Source organism: Mus caroli, chromosome 3 (assembly GCF_900094665.2).
Source record: "Mus caroli chromosome 3, CAROLI_EIJ_v1.1, whole genome shotgun sequence".
NCBI lineage: Eukaryota > Metazoa > Chordata > Mammalia > Rodentia > Muridae > Mus > Mus caroli.
This window is the reverse complement of record NC_034572.1, coordinates 123,325,654-123,340,708: the sequence shown is the minus strand read 5'-3', so window position 1 is coordinate 123,340,708 and position 15,055 is coordinate 123,325,654. Positions and strand designations below refer to the sequence as shown.

Here is a 15,055-nt window from a genome sequence, read left to right as displayed (position 1 = left end):
GGGGGCGCTATGGGGGACTTTTGGGATAGCATTGGAAATGTAATTGAGGAAAATATGTAATAAAAATATTAAAAATTAAAAAAAAAGAAAAAAGAAAAAATGTTACACGAAGGGGGAGTTACAGAAGGATGCTGATAGTAAAGCCAAACAGTGTTTCATTCTCTAAGCTCATTATAAGTTCAAAGCTACAGTTTCACGAGGCCTTGCTTTATCTTAGTTCACACCTGTGGCTTTGTCCTTGGACCTGACCTAGAATGAATGTTTTCCCTTGATCACAAATCTGTCCCAAGCCTATTTCTCTTCTCAGTGCAATTTATGACAGCTCATTGTATTCTTTATAATGCTGCTTTTACTTAGCTATTCTATGAAGAGGGGCCCGCTCTATTCTTGATTCTAACTTTATTACATCTTTCTGGCAAAACAACTAAAACAATTTCCTTAAACTTCTTCCTAAAATTATTTTAATCAAATTGGGAATTCTTTAAAGTCATTAATTCATCTAAATAGCATTAATTCATGAAAATTCACCTTCATGTTGATCTGCAGAAAGTCTGTCCAATAGAGTAGGCTGTCATACAGGAAGTAATCACACCCAGCTATAGGCAGTGAGGGTCTTCTCGTGTCCACCCATACTAAGCCAAATAAATGAGGACTATTGTTGTAGTTTATAAAAAGACCAGGATATGTTTTATAGAGCCAGGTATGGTGAGATATGGGAGTGTCTCAGCGGGCCCATGCTGAGGCACCCCTTCCCCCTGAGGTACCAGACACATAATGGGTATAGTGTAGAATAGAGTTTATTTAGGACATGGGAAGGGGAGTTGAGAAGGGAGATAAGACAGAGAAAGACAGAGATGGGGATAGAGGAGGAGAGAGAGCAAGAGCGAGAGTGAGAGGAGAAAGGAGAAAGGAGAGAGGGAGAGGGGGAGAGGAAGGAGAGAGAGGGAGAAAGGAGTCAGGGAGAGAAGAGAGTCAGAGAGAGGGAAGGGGCAGAGAGATGGAGAAGAGGCCAAGCAGCCCCTTTTATAGCAAGCCAGGCCTACCTGGGTGTTACCAGGTGACTGGTGGGCAGAGCCTAGGAGCAACACTAACAAGTATGGCAACTACGAAGAAGAGAAAGCACATCAGCAGCAAGAAGGAGTCCGAGGACAAAGACTCTAAGACCATGCCTCACCAGAACAAGATAGTGGGCTGTCTCCAGGGAGCTCACTCGCCCACTGCAGCTCTTCCTGCATGGCCTCCTCCAGGGTAAGAGGACAATCCTGGGTCCTGAGGACAGCATAGGAGGAAGGGGGGAGGGGAGCGGGGGGAGAGCGGGGGGGGGAGGGGGGACGGGGGGGGGGGTTAAGGTGCTTCACTGCAGTTTTCAAGATGGGGAAAGGAGCAGGGAGCCTTCCACGTGAATTCCACGTGAGCTGCAGTCTATACTAGAATTAAGTAGACAGTTCCCAAAGGGATGCAATTACAAGAATTTACTTACAGGGTCCTCCTTCACCAGTAGCTCCTGGGACATGGGGGTGAGGAAGGCAGCCTTACAAGGAATATGCCTGAAACAGCATTTCCTGCCGTGAGTTCTTGGCGCTTCTGAACTACAGCATGCCGGACACTAACAGTTCCTGGTGCATTCGATTTGGGGTCAGTGATGCAGCCGGGTGGGTAGAAGCTAGGATCTGTAATGAGAAAGACTTACCTTAGTATGTTGAATCAGCTGGGTCTTGGCCTTGGGATCTATGGGCCAGGCAGCTGCTCCAAAAATCAGTGTCTTATGAGCAACAGGGGTGAAGGCCACTTAGTACTATCCAATTGATGGAACGATGCTACTTCCCAGATCATTAACATGCTGCCTTTCTCTTCTGCTAGTCTCCACCAAGTCTTTGGGACATTAACATGGGTAATAGCCTTAAAGACTGAGAATCCTGTTGAAAATGAAGGCTAACATTGCAGAGACTGCTAGCTTGATTATGGCCCCGAGGACCTAGAGCAAACCTGAGTCCCTTGACTGTGGACATGGTTAGGAGTTAGCAGGAACTGGGGGTGGATAATATTTTTTCACTCCTTGGGTCTCAAGTGGTAACCCCATTTATTTTCAGGAAATTAAATTGGCAAAATTGAAGCTCAGAGAATTCTCTGGAGAGCTAAGACTTAGACTCTAACCTTGCAGCTTTGGTATTATTCCTGAGTCACGCGGATGGTTCTATCCAGCCCACCTTGACTCACGAGTAAGCCAAGAAGAAAACAGTGATTATCAAAGTCACTTGGTGCCCACTTAAGTACTGTAGCTGTGAAAAGAGAGACGGGGTGATCTCAGCATAAAATAAAACCGTTCTGCACTCCGTACAAGCCAAGCTAGGCTCTCCTTTAAGCTCCGTACAAGCCAAGCTAGGCTCTCCTTTAAGTCCCCTAGGAGGGGTGGTCAGTGACCATGTGTGGGGATTTGGGTGGTTGCTAGGCTCCGCTTCTCCAGCAGGTGGCAGGCTTTCTTACTGCCGCCTACGATTTAGAGCCAAGTTCTTACTTGTGTAAGCTGAACCCTGAAAGTCCACGAGTTAGTTCACTCTTCACCTCCTTTACCCAGGAACCCTGTGGTGGCCACAGGGGGCAGCATCAGCCACTTTTTGTGTTAATCTTTGATTCACACTGATGCTTTAAAGCCCCCAAGGTGAGCAGAAAAGGGTCAAGGCCTCCTCCCACTCAGCCATGTGTCAGTCCCACAGACGCACAGAAGATGTAAGAGGGTTTGTCTTTTCGTCGGTCCTAGTTGGCCTCCTGTCTCTCAGCTTGTGCCACAGGGCCTCTGTTCTAATGGAAATCTTCAAAATGCTCCATGCCTCTTGGACTCCACTCTGGTCCCTAAAGTTACTCTGTCAACCCAAAGGTTGAGAAATCGGGGTTTCTCTTTGGTTTTGTTCCTTAGAAAAGTTGTTCAATTTTTCTATGCACTTTCGTCGTATTGCGCTGTGTTTTTGGTGGTGGTTTGGTTGGGTTGGGTTGGGGTTTTTTTGGTGTTTTGTTTTGGTTTTGTTTGTTGTTTGTTTTTTTTCCCTAAGATGGGTAACACAGCCCTGGCTGTCCTGGAACTTGCTTTGTAGACCAGGATTGCCTGAAACAAAGATTTCCCCCGCCTTTGCCTCTGCCTCCTGAGTGCTGAGATCAAAAGCTTTCAGATTGCTTTCTTTCTTTTTTTAAATACATTTTTAAAGACTTATTTATTTATTATATTTGTGTACACTGTAGCTGTCTTCAGATACTCCAGAAGAGGGCATCAGATTTTTGTTACGGATGGTTGTGAGCCACCATGTGGTTGCTGGGATTTGAACTCAGAACCTTTGGAAGAGCAGTCGGTGCTCTTAACCGCGGAGCCATCTCACCAGCCCTCAGATTGCTTTCTTGCATGACGAAGTTTCACCTGCCCACAGCGGGCTGAGCCCTCCCTCACAGATCTTCAATTAAGAAAATTCCCTACAGACAAGCCCATAGGGTAATCCAACGGAAGCAATGCTCAATTGAGGTTCTTTCTTCCCAGGAGACCCTAGCTGGTCTCAGGTTGACAAAACTAACCACAATATCTAATCTGTCTGGTTCATGGTACCACATGGAGATAAATAAGACCATGATGTGAAAATCTGCTGTGATTATATTGTCATTAAAATAACTGCCATAGCCTGAACCGTGCTTGTGTGAATTTAGTAGATCTATTATTCTCTGTGCCTACTGGTAAAATTACAGGCAGATAAATACAATCAATAATTTCTTGATTTTTTTTATTTTCTTTTTTTTTTAAAGATTTATTTTATTTATTTTATGTGAATACATTGTTGCTGTCTTCAGACACCAGAATCAAGTCTTGTTACAGATGGTTGTGAGCCACCATGTGATTGCTGGGAATTGAACTCAGGACCTGTGGAAGAACAGTCAGTGTTCTTAACTACTGAGCCATCTCTCCAGCTCTTAGATTTTTTTATTTTAAAGTTTATTTTATTTTATGTGTGCGTGCATGTGTGTGTGTGTGTGTGTGTGTGTGTGTGTGTATGTGAGAGTATATTTTGTCTGGATGTATGTCTATGTATCACATTCTCTGTGTCCACAGAGGCCAGAAGAGGTCCCCCCAAACTGGAGTTACAGACTGTTGTGAGCTGCCATGTGCGTGCTTGGAACTGAACCCAGGTCCTCTGGTGGAGCCACCAGTACTCTTAACCACTGAGCCACTACTCCAGCCCCTGTTTCTTGATTAATCAAGTAATTAATTAATTCACTCAAAGAGTTTCTACGTGCCTATTATATACAAAGAATCAGACTGTAATCTGGAGTGATGAATATTAAAACGGTTAGAACACCCTCCCTGCTTTTTAACCTGTAAACTCTCTATGTAGTGACATAAACAAAAGGTTGTATCACTTACATCCATATATGAATACAACAAGATTAATCAGGTGTGTTTGATCAATCATTATTTCTAGAAATGGCGTGCTACACATGAATGAGAAGACTCTTGTCAATAAATCCAGGGTCCTGTATCCCTGTGTGGTCCACATGTTAGTAGCTGTAATCTTAGGTTGCCTCTTCTCTATGGAAAAAGTTTTGTGTGCATTCTAGTCGTTGGCTTCCGATTGAACAGTGGCACAAATGTATGTAGCACAGCGTGGGCTGTGGGCGTGCACAGCAGGAAGTTCCTGACAAGTGGCCCTCCATCGTTAATGAGGCACCTTCTCACAGGTGGTTTCACTTTTCCTTACTCTAATAGTCCCCTAGCAGGAGAAATTCTAGAAAATGGCTAGCGAGCATGGGAAGACAGGTATGTCAGCAAGGTTTTGTGTTGCTGTGTCCAGAAGAGCTCTTCAGGAGAAAGAAATTATTCCGGTCATAGGTTCAGAGTTTTCGGTCTATACTTGCTTGGCTGTGTGTTTTAAGATCCACTATGAGGCAGAACATCATGGCACCAGGAACATTTTCCACCTCTCAGCTGTCAGAAAGCAGAAATAGCAATAGAGGAAGAGGCCTGGGTTCCACAGTTCTCTGTGATGCACCCCCAATGACCCACTTCCACCACTTTCTGCTTTCTCTACCTCCTAACAACGAGTTTTCCATTTGAGTCTAACCCATAGATTGTTAGAGATGGTTGCGCTCACTGTCTCAGTAAATGGCCCCACAGGCTCAGCCAGGAGTGTAGTTCACTTACCTCTGGGGTATTTCTTAACCCAACCAAGATGATAACAAAAACTCACCATTATACAAAGCCACTTGTCTGTCAGTCAGGGCCCTTTCCATGTCTTTGATGGCGTCTCCGAGCTTTTACAGGCTTCGGTGGTAACCAAGCATGGACCGTTCCCCTCTGTTCAGGGGGCTGGTGTGGACACAAAGATGTCGGTAGAGGCTTTGTCCATTTTATTAGACATCTGTAGTGACACCTATTAATATTCTCCTGGTCGGATACCTCTTGATTACTCCTTTATCTCTACTGTTATGTATCCACCGAAATGGGGTTAATGCTTTCTAGCTTTGGACCCCCAGCTCCAAAGTTAGAGCCTGCTAATCCACCAGGTTTAATGAAGTCATTTATTAAATTCAATTACAGGATAAAAGCTTAATATGCAAACAGAATAGACAAGGGTCAACAAGAGAGGTGTCAAGATTTGCTCTCTGAGTCTCCTCAGGAGTTCCATTGTTTTCTACATGCAAGATGGCAGCAACCTATTTTCTTCAAGTCAGAAGAGAGCGGGGAACCCAGCCTCACTCTAGGGAATGAGACCACCCCCTGATCACTTCACAGGGTGAGAGAAAAACTCATCCAGTAACTGATGCTGAGGCTTCTGAAGAAGGGGCTGGGCTCCCATTCAGGTAGTGAGTTGTGGGAGGTCAGAGAAGAAGGTGGCCATGATCTAACCAGGAAAGGACTCTAGGCAATGGTTAGGGCTCAGCAAGGCACTGCTAAAACCAGGCAGCTCTACTGCTAAGGTTCAGTAAATGAAAATTCAAGAAGCCTGCTGAAATTCATTCCAGATAAATAGAGAATAATCTTTTGAGTGTGAATATGTATAACATTTAGATCGCTCTTACACCCAAAGTGACTGGGGGCTGGAAGCATTTTAGTTTCTTTCGAATTTTGAAATATTTGCATACATATATACATATACATACACACACATATACATACATACACACACACACACATATATATGTACACACACATATATATTGAGCTATACAGAGAATAGCATCCAAGTCAGACCTCACTAATACATACAGTCTAAAGATGACGTGATACAAAGTTTTTGGTCTAACTATTCGACCAGGTATGGCACTTTCTACTTGTGATGTCATGTCGATGATCAGTGTTTGGGGTTTTTAAAACATGTGGAATGTCAGAATTTTAGATTAGAGAATTTCAATCTGTATACGGACTTCAAGTTTAGCTTGCTATCCTGTATTTTATGGATAATGTAGCCTGTCTGTAGCGGAGATATCGGCAGTTGTCTAGGGGAATGCTGAGTTTGCTCCTTGACATGAACAAAGAGTTGAATGACAGGGAGAGACAGAAAACTGAGAGAAAGTGCACACAGCAGCTTCCGACACTCAGAGTGGGAGGAGCCTAATGCTGGAAGTTCCTTAAACAGATGTTGGCTTGGGTATTTTATAGGGCCCCCGAGTCCTCCTCTTTCCCCTGTCTGGAAACCCGCCTAGTGCCCACTGTTTCTCCTCATGGTGTTTTCTGAGAACAAGAAGCCATCGCCTCAAGAATTTCCCTCATGTCTCATACCCACGTCTCTTACATACCCATGCTTACATCTCTTACGCACTCACGTCTCTTACGTACTCATATCTCCTGCGTACTTACGTTGCGCTGACATTCCTCCACTGTCGAAACGTTTCCTGACATTTGGAAGACAGCGTTCAAAACTCTCTGCTCCCACTTAAGACCGTCCCCCAGCCCCCACCCCACCCCACTCTCCACCCTATTCTGTGTCCGTACCTGGTGAGTTTGGCCATACAGTGAAGCTGGGAGAAAGAGCTTCTATTTCCACAATAGTACTTGTAATTGTTATGGTTTGAATCTGAAGTGTTCTAGGCTCATGCTTTGTGCACTTTGGTCCACAAGTGTTGTGGTGTTTGTGGGGCGGTGGAACCTTTAGGAGGTATGGCCTGGCTGTCCACAGCAGATAACCAGGATTAGAGTCAGTATCTTGTTCCTGTCACTCTTTCTGCTTTCTGGTCCACTATGACGTGTATGTCCTTCTCCACGACTCTTGCTGCCATGATATACCAGGCTCCCCTCCCCACCACAATGTCTTTGATACTCTTAAACTCTGATTCAAAGCAAATCTATCAAGCGTTTTGGTCATAGCAACCCAAAGTAATTAATGCAGTAATTTTACTCCCAGTTTACACAACTAAATCCAACATCATGCAGACTTTTTTTCCCCCTTGTGTTAGAAAACATTACCTTGTTTCTTGATAATATATATCAAATGTACCTTAGTAGAACATATATTTCCCTTAAATTAATTAATTTTTCATAATTGGCAATGCACATTTTTTACAAGCCACCTATAAAGACAATGGTTTGTAGAAATAGGCAGGAGTCCCTTATTCTGCACGGAAGAGTTTTTATTTAAAATATAAGACTAAAAATTTAAGTCACTTCTACATATATTGATTGTCATGGGAAGTATTTTATGTGGAACAGATTAAATATCACTGAAAACCTATACGTTGGTTTCTTTCTCTCCTCCCCCATCAGGTCCTGCCCCCTTCCTAGTTTTCTCCCAAGGAAAGAGCATCTCTCGGATTGACCCAGATGGAACAAATCACCAACAATTGGTGGTGGATGCTGGCATCTCAGTGGACATGGATATTCATTATGAAAAACAGAGAATCTATTGGGTAGATGTAGAAAGACAACTTTTGCTAAGAGTTTTCCTTAACGGGACAGGACTAGAGGTAAAGTACCATTATTCCTCCCCACGGTATGTGAAGAATTTATACAAAATCTGACAAATGTGGCATCCTGAGTTTCTAATGTGTAGATAATTTGTGTAAGGTCAGAGTTCTCTGAATGGGCCTGATCTCAGAAGCTAACCAGCACCTAGTACTTGGACAGGGAGATACGTGAGAATCCAGCACGGTTCAAAGGTGCAGGTGTTAACTGCAGGCATTTAATATGCACCTGTGGTGCTGCACCACTGATACAGTGTGCAAATCAACATTTGTCAGCCTCAACAGAAGGACATGAGAAAATGAATATAATTTTGAAAACATCTGATTTTGTTAAGTTGGTCGCCATGAAGACGTAAATTTGCATTTTGTACCTCAGATGGTTTTGTCCCTCTATGAATATTTGACAGCTGTCCTTTTTGGTTGTCACAAGTAACTACAATAAGAGGATGAAGATGCTACGGGTATCCAGTGGGCCCAGGGCAAGGAAGGTTGCCAATCAACATCCTGGGCTGCCCCGTGGTGAAGCACTGGCCCCCATAGTGAAGCACTGTCTAACCTCGAGTTGATAGTGCCTTAGTCAAGAAAGTCTGTTTTATCTGTATACATTTTTCTTCTCATGTAGCAGAGGAAATACCTGACAGTAATGAAAAAAAAGTTGGCTTTGTATTCTCAAAGTATTTGTACTCTAGGGAAAAAAAAATGAAGGACAGATAAAAAGTGTTGTATTTCAAGTACATACAAAAGACCCTTAATCTTTCTCTTCAACTGGTAGAACTCAGCAGTGAGTCCCAGGAGGAATGTCCCAGGGATGGATTACAGAGAGCAGGTGATTAACGGAACCCTCAAGCATTTATTCCCAACACACAGTGCTCAGTGTTTGGATCACCTCTCCCCCCCTTCAAACTAAACCTCTCTCCTTCCAATTATTTCTAAAAGCTTCAATTAGGTGCTAATCTGCTTTAGCGCATCTCTAATACTGGCTAGCCTCACTTTAACAAGTTTGCCTGTTCCATACTCTCCAGACATCTGCTAGAACGGCATGGAAATCTGAGAATTTGGAGACTCCCTGTCACCAACCAAGGAAAAGAGAATAAGCAGTTGTGGATTTATGTCGAGTCCTTAGGAAAGGGTTGGCCTGGTGCCTAATAACTCAGCAGTACACCACCATCACCCCTTCCGTCCTTAAAACTTGAAAAAGAGCACACGCTGAGCTGTTCACACTGAACGTGAAAGCAATTTAAAGGGAAGAGCTAATGAGGGAACACAGAATTGTTTAAGGTTTCGGCCGGACAGCTCTGCAAAAGATCTAGCACAGCTCTGAGTCTGAGCTGTCACTACCCGGCTCCAGACTCACCACCATCCTAAAGGGAGTGGGAGCCACAGTGGTAGGGTTAAGACACCACAGGAACCTGTGAGTGTAGAAACCACAGCTTCCTCCTGCCTTGTCAACCCAAGCCCCAAGAGGACTAATTGATTTGCTCAGGTTGGACTCAAGAATACAGATTCTTTGGTTTGGTTCTTTCAAGAACAGGCAAGGGACAGCCTGAGACATGTAAAGAGAAACACTGCTTCTCTGGTGTCATTGAGACCTGGAAGAAGAAAGGGTCTTGATGGTAGAAGAGTGGGCAGAGGTGGTGGCTATAGCTCAGTCACTAGAATGTTTGCCTGGCACACATAAAACCCTGGGTAGGCCTGTAATCGCAGCACTCAAGAGACAGAGGCAGGAGGATCCGGACATCAAAGCCATCCTCAAACTTAAACAGTTCGAGGCCAGCCTGGAGTACTTGAAATCCTCTTTAAAAGGGGGGCAGGTGAGACATCCACTCTATATCCCTGCTCAAACCACAGTGGAATTTTACCAGAGTTTGGAAAGACCTAAAATTGAATTCATGTTAGGATTCCATCAACAAATGGAATTTAAAAGAACTATTTTAAGCATTAAAATAAATCTGTGAAAATTTTATCGTGGCTGATTCTGATTTCAATAGTATATAGGATAGTTTGGGGTTCCAAAGCTATGATACAGAAAGCCTATTCACAAGGAGGGGTGTACTGTTGCTGAATCGAAAATGTGACCATTTCATCATTTAAAAGATGCAGAGAACACATTAAAATGGCAAATGCTAAGATGACAGACTTTCAATGTGTGATAAAGTAGCAATTTCATTGTAAATTGGAAATATTCTTAATGTTTAAATTTGGTTTTGCAGAAAGTGTGCAATGTAGAGCAGAAGATGTCTGGGCTGGCCATAAACTGGATAGATGATGAAGTTCTCTGGGTAGACCAACAGAACGGAGTCATCACCGTAACAGATATGACAGGGAAAAATTCCCGAGTTCTTCTAAGTTCCTTAAAGCACCCGTCAAATATAGCAGTGGATCCAATAGAGAGGTAAAAATCTGTTTTGTTTTGTTTTAAAGGAGATTGAAATGAGCTTCAAATCTCACCAAGATTAGTACATTGTGTTACTTGAAAGGACTCCTGAGTGAGATGCAGGTCTTCTTTGACAATACACAGGCACCATTTCCCCCCAAAACAAGTGGCTGGATTAGGAGACACTAGGTAGTTCTCCCTGCCTGATGTTCTTCTATAAAAGCTTAGTTTTCCTTCACACTTGAAATCACACGGCATTTCCAGTAGGAGATACATACACACAATTGAATTCCCATTCAAAGCAGTCAGACTCCCCGAGGCAGACACCAGAGGTGGGAGCCCCGAGAGCCCCCACTTCAGCGGCTGTTCATTCAGTTATGGTTGTGTGTGATATGTTCATCTCCAGGTTGATGTTTTGGTCTTCAGAGGTGACCGGCAGCCTTCACAGAGCACACCTCAAAGGTGTTGATGTAAAAACACTGCTGGAGACAGGGGGGATATCAGTGCTGACTCTTGATGTCCTGGACAAACGGCTCTTCTGGGTTCAGGACAGTGGTGAAGGAAGCCACGCTTACATTCATTCCTGTGATTACGATGGTGGCTCCGTCCGTCTTATCAGACATCAAGCATGGTAGGTTTTGCTTTTGCTATGCAGCAAAGGAGCATTTGAAGCTAGAGTGACAAATTAACTTGACTCTTGTCAACTTACGGAGTGTGCTTGCTTACACACAGTCACCAGGTGAGTGACTTTGGACTTGTTCCTTAATGTTTCCTGTTTTAGGTTTTCTTTAGTGGTGTTCTGGCAACAGTCCCTCTTTGTTGGTGTCTTTGTAACAATTAGGGGGATATACACAAATAATACTTAGCAACGTGCATAGCCTAGGATAAGCTCCCACCGGTTGATCATTTTTGTCCTTCTCCTTCACTTCCCAATTTATTTGGGAAGCACTGTCTCTCGTGAGACTTGCTCTGGAGCCAGCTTGTGGAGAAAGCAAAACCTAGCCTGGTGTGAAGCTATCAAATCCAGCACTCCACTCACAGCCAGTTCCGGGTTTCATCTCCGTTTTCATCACACTCGAGTGACAGAGGAACAGGTCAAGTGGAAGTAAACATTTTATTCTAGTAGTTCTGGATACAATGACATAAGCCAGATTTTTAAACAGAATATGTTTTCCTAACCAAAGAGAGAAATAAAGACAAAGTAACAAACAAACAAAAACAACAACAACAACAAGAAAACAAACAAAAAAGTAACAAACAAACAAAAGAAAATTCAAGTGGTGGATTCGGCTTTAAAAATGCAAGTAATACGTGTCCTGTTATTTAACCCTCCCCCCACCCAACCCCTTTTCTCTCTGGTTGTTTTTAGGCACAGTTTGTCTTCAATGGCCTTTTTTGGTGATCGGATCTTCTACTCAGTGTTGAAAAACAAGGCGATTTGGATAGCCAACAAACACACAGGGAAGGACACGGTTAGGATTAACCTCCATCCATCCTTTGTGACACCTGGAAAACTGATGGTAGTACACCCTCATGCACAGCCCAGGACAGAGAACGGTGGTAAGGATCCTGGTGAGTCTCTAGGTACCTGCACATATTCACTTTTTATGAACTGGCTCAAGCAAGACCAGGAAGTGTGGTGTGTAGGAGGGGATTTTTTTTTTCAACCTCCATCAGCTCTTAGCTAAAATGTAGTCCTGTAATAAGGCAGATCAAAGAGAGAAAAACACATTTATTAGCATTTGCCTTCATCTATATGAGGGAGACATACAGGATTCCTAAGGAAATTAAACTTGGGCAGTGACTAGATTTAGTCAATGATTCATTTATTTGGCTAACATTTACTTCTTAAGATTTGCTTTCTTATGAATAAGCATTGTATGCGTGGTAGTTAAAACCCAAATAATAAAACAAAATAAAATGGTTTGCCATGATGTGCTTGCATGTTCTGTATTAAGAGATGGGAAACAGAGTTTTTAAAAAGAGCAGGTAGAAACCTAGTAACACCTTGTAATGAGTTCAAGGAAGGACACACTGAGAGCAAAGATGGGGTGTGAGGTGCTATTTGATTGGTTGATGGAAAAAGACCCATCTGAGCACATGGCCACTTAGAGAACATCTTCAAGGACGAGCTTTTAGAGAAGTGACGTGACAGAAAACCTTCTTTGAGTCCCCACTGGTGGCCTCCGTGGGTAGGAAAATCAGTGGTGGACAAAGAGTGAAAATACTTCGCTACTAGTGAAGTGCTCTGATTTTTAACCACTGATCTCCGTTCATAAAGCAGAGGTCGGAGAAAGGAATTATTTGGGAGCTATAGTGAGTGGTGCATTGAATGGCAACAACCTGGCAGTGACTTCATAAAATAAAAACTGAAACTGGTCCCCAGGGGAAGGATGTGAACCCCCAAACTCAGATTCTTCCCAGGGGAAGCCCGACTCACCGCCTTTGGCTGTAGCTCACTGATGATATGCAGGAAACCCAGAACAGCTGCGCCTGCGTTGAGGAGGTGTTCATTAGTCTCAGTGGTTTCAGCTAACTGTTCTCATTTACTACGTAACAGTTATGGATGTCAGCCATCGCCTCCATCTTCTTCCATGTTCCATGGAGCCTTTCTACCTTCCAATGTGCTTCCATGTATGTTACTGTCCTGGCCCATCACATAGCACTGTGAGACACAACACTTGGAATAATTGCATTTATGTCCTAGTTCATGTGTTGAAGATGTGGAGTGGCTTTTCCATGACTAGACAGCTAGTCAATGCCTACTGGCCTTTTCTCAGCTCTTAGCTTGCGAGAATAATGGATTTGGGGGGAAACTCCTGCTCAATACTTCAGATTATGTTCTCTCTACTGTAAGCAAAGCCTCTCTCCAGAATCCCTGATTCTTTTCCAGCTCTTTTGATAAGGATTCAAGTAAGGTCACTGAAAGCATGAACTTCAGGAGAAAAATTTAGAATTTATTGAGGGCAGCCTCAAACCACATGACTGGAAAGCCAAGGCCAGTGCAAAAACAGCAAAACCTGGTTCTGGGGTGCTGCTGGCACTGGGAGTTAGCTCCCGTCTTTGAAGTAGGTGTGACCTTCATTCATAGTCCATGTGCAAGGCACCTTTGGATTTCAAGAGCATTGCCACATTGGCCATCATTAACACATTTAAATTGTTTTAAATGCATTAGAAAGCAAGAATTTTTCATCTGGGACATGGGAAGACCAACACACTTATTGATTTTATGTGTTAGAGGAAACATGAAATATATCATTGTTTCCTCTAGGGAAAAAATAACCATATTTATCAGGTCCTCAGTGTGCCAGATACCTTTTAACTGTAAAGACACACGTCTCTGGAGACTGCTGAGCTCCATTTTCAGGTTTGTCTGTTATTAGAACTTCCCTGAGAGTGGTCAGCACCAGCTGGGTTTAGAAGGCATTTGGTTGTGGAGCTACTTCAATGAGAAAAAAAAAAATTGAGTAACCTAGCTGGCGTCATTTTTGAATGAAACACAAGTACTTGATGCAAAGAAAGGGGCTCATGAACTTATTTCTTCTTGACCATGGCTAAGCCGTTCCCTATCAAGGACACGCTATAAGATTCTAGTTCTGTGGAATCCAATGAACTATTTGTATGTGAGCTCTGGAAAGATCCTTCCGAGGTCAAATAACCCTGAGATGCAGGGCTCAACAAGTTGTATAAGCAGGCTGAGTTTCCTTGAGTGGCGATGGTACATATGGCTAGATGCACTAAGGACCAATGAGCTTGGAGCATTTTCCCACTAGATTTCTTATGTATCAGTCCAGGACTTCAATTTGTCCTTTCTAGTGCACACCCAATTTTGAGCTCTAGACACATTTTAAGCTGCGAAGATGTTTTGTAAAGGAAAGATGCAGAGAAGATAGAGGCAAACCATTAGGGACTTACCCAAAGGGAGCAACCCTGTGAAGACTCTATCTGACCCTGGCAGAGATGCCACTCACGGAAGCAAAGCCGACTTAGCTCTTCGGGGAAGATTGGTGTGCTGATCTATGCGCATCCTTCGTTCCTTTGCTAAGACAGGCTGACTTGACTTGCAGACGCTTGATGCTACTGCCTTCTCATTCTGGGTAGGAGGTGGGTAGAAGCCTGCAGCTTCTGATGAGCTGGCTGGAGAGTTTCTGAGCTCTTTCCTCACTTGCTCTGTGCATCCTCCAAGGACATCATAGACAGCAGGTGCAGGACATCTTCACTGAGGCTGTCATTTCCACCTTCTTAGCATCCTCCCTGGATGTCTTTGCTCCAAAGGAAATAATTGACCTGTGAACTTTGACCTAGTCTCTCTAGCTCAGTGAAAGGGGTCAGTACTTATCCCATCTCTCAGACTAGAAACCCAGGAGTTGCCCTTTCCTCCCTGTTTAATGCCCCAACCTCCAGATTCTAACAACTCCTCACCTGTAAGCAAACCTTCTTGTGCTCCCTCCCAGAGCTCCCCAGGAAGTTAGATACCCTACCTCCATTTCCTAGGCTGCAGGGACCAAAAGCCTCCACAGGTGAGAATCTGACCTTGTCCCATCTTAGTTAAAACCTTTGACAGCTTTCAGCAATGAATGCACAGTCTCCTCACTGGCCCCTCCGTGCATTTCATGGCTTTGTACGTCACGAGGGTCTGTGTTTCATTTTGTACCATGGTGTCTTCCATTCCCTGCCCCAGATAGCCTCAGAGGTTTGACATTCTTCCCAAGAAGGGCTCCCTCCCCTCCCCTCCCCTCCCCTCCCCTC

The 15,055-nt window shown here is 43.7% G+C and overlaps 1 protein-coding gene across 5 annotated transcripts in view; it reads left to right on the top strand.

Moving 5' to 3' along the window:
- The window catches only part of Egf (epidermal growth factor), a 79,420-nt gene that overhangs the window by 8,738 nt on the left and 55,627 nt on the right, over positions 1-15,055 (top strand). For 4 of the 5 annotated variants that reach the window (XM_021157941.2, XM_029475163.1, XM_029475164.1 and 1 more), the window contains exons 2-5: positions 7,736-7,935; positions 10,143-10,324; positions 10,713-10,937; positions 11,676-11,878. In XM_021157941.2, the coding sequence (XP_021013600.1) occupies positions 7,736-7,935; positions 10,143-10,324; positions 10,713-10,937; positions 11,676-11,878 (810 nt within the window). The remainder of the gene's footprint in view (positions 1-7,735; positions 7,936-10,142; positions 10,325-10,712; positions 10,938-11,675; positions 11,879-15,055) is intronic. The other variant, XM_029475162.1, reaches the window with a different exon arrangement.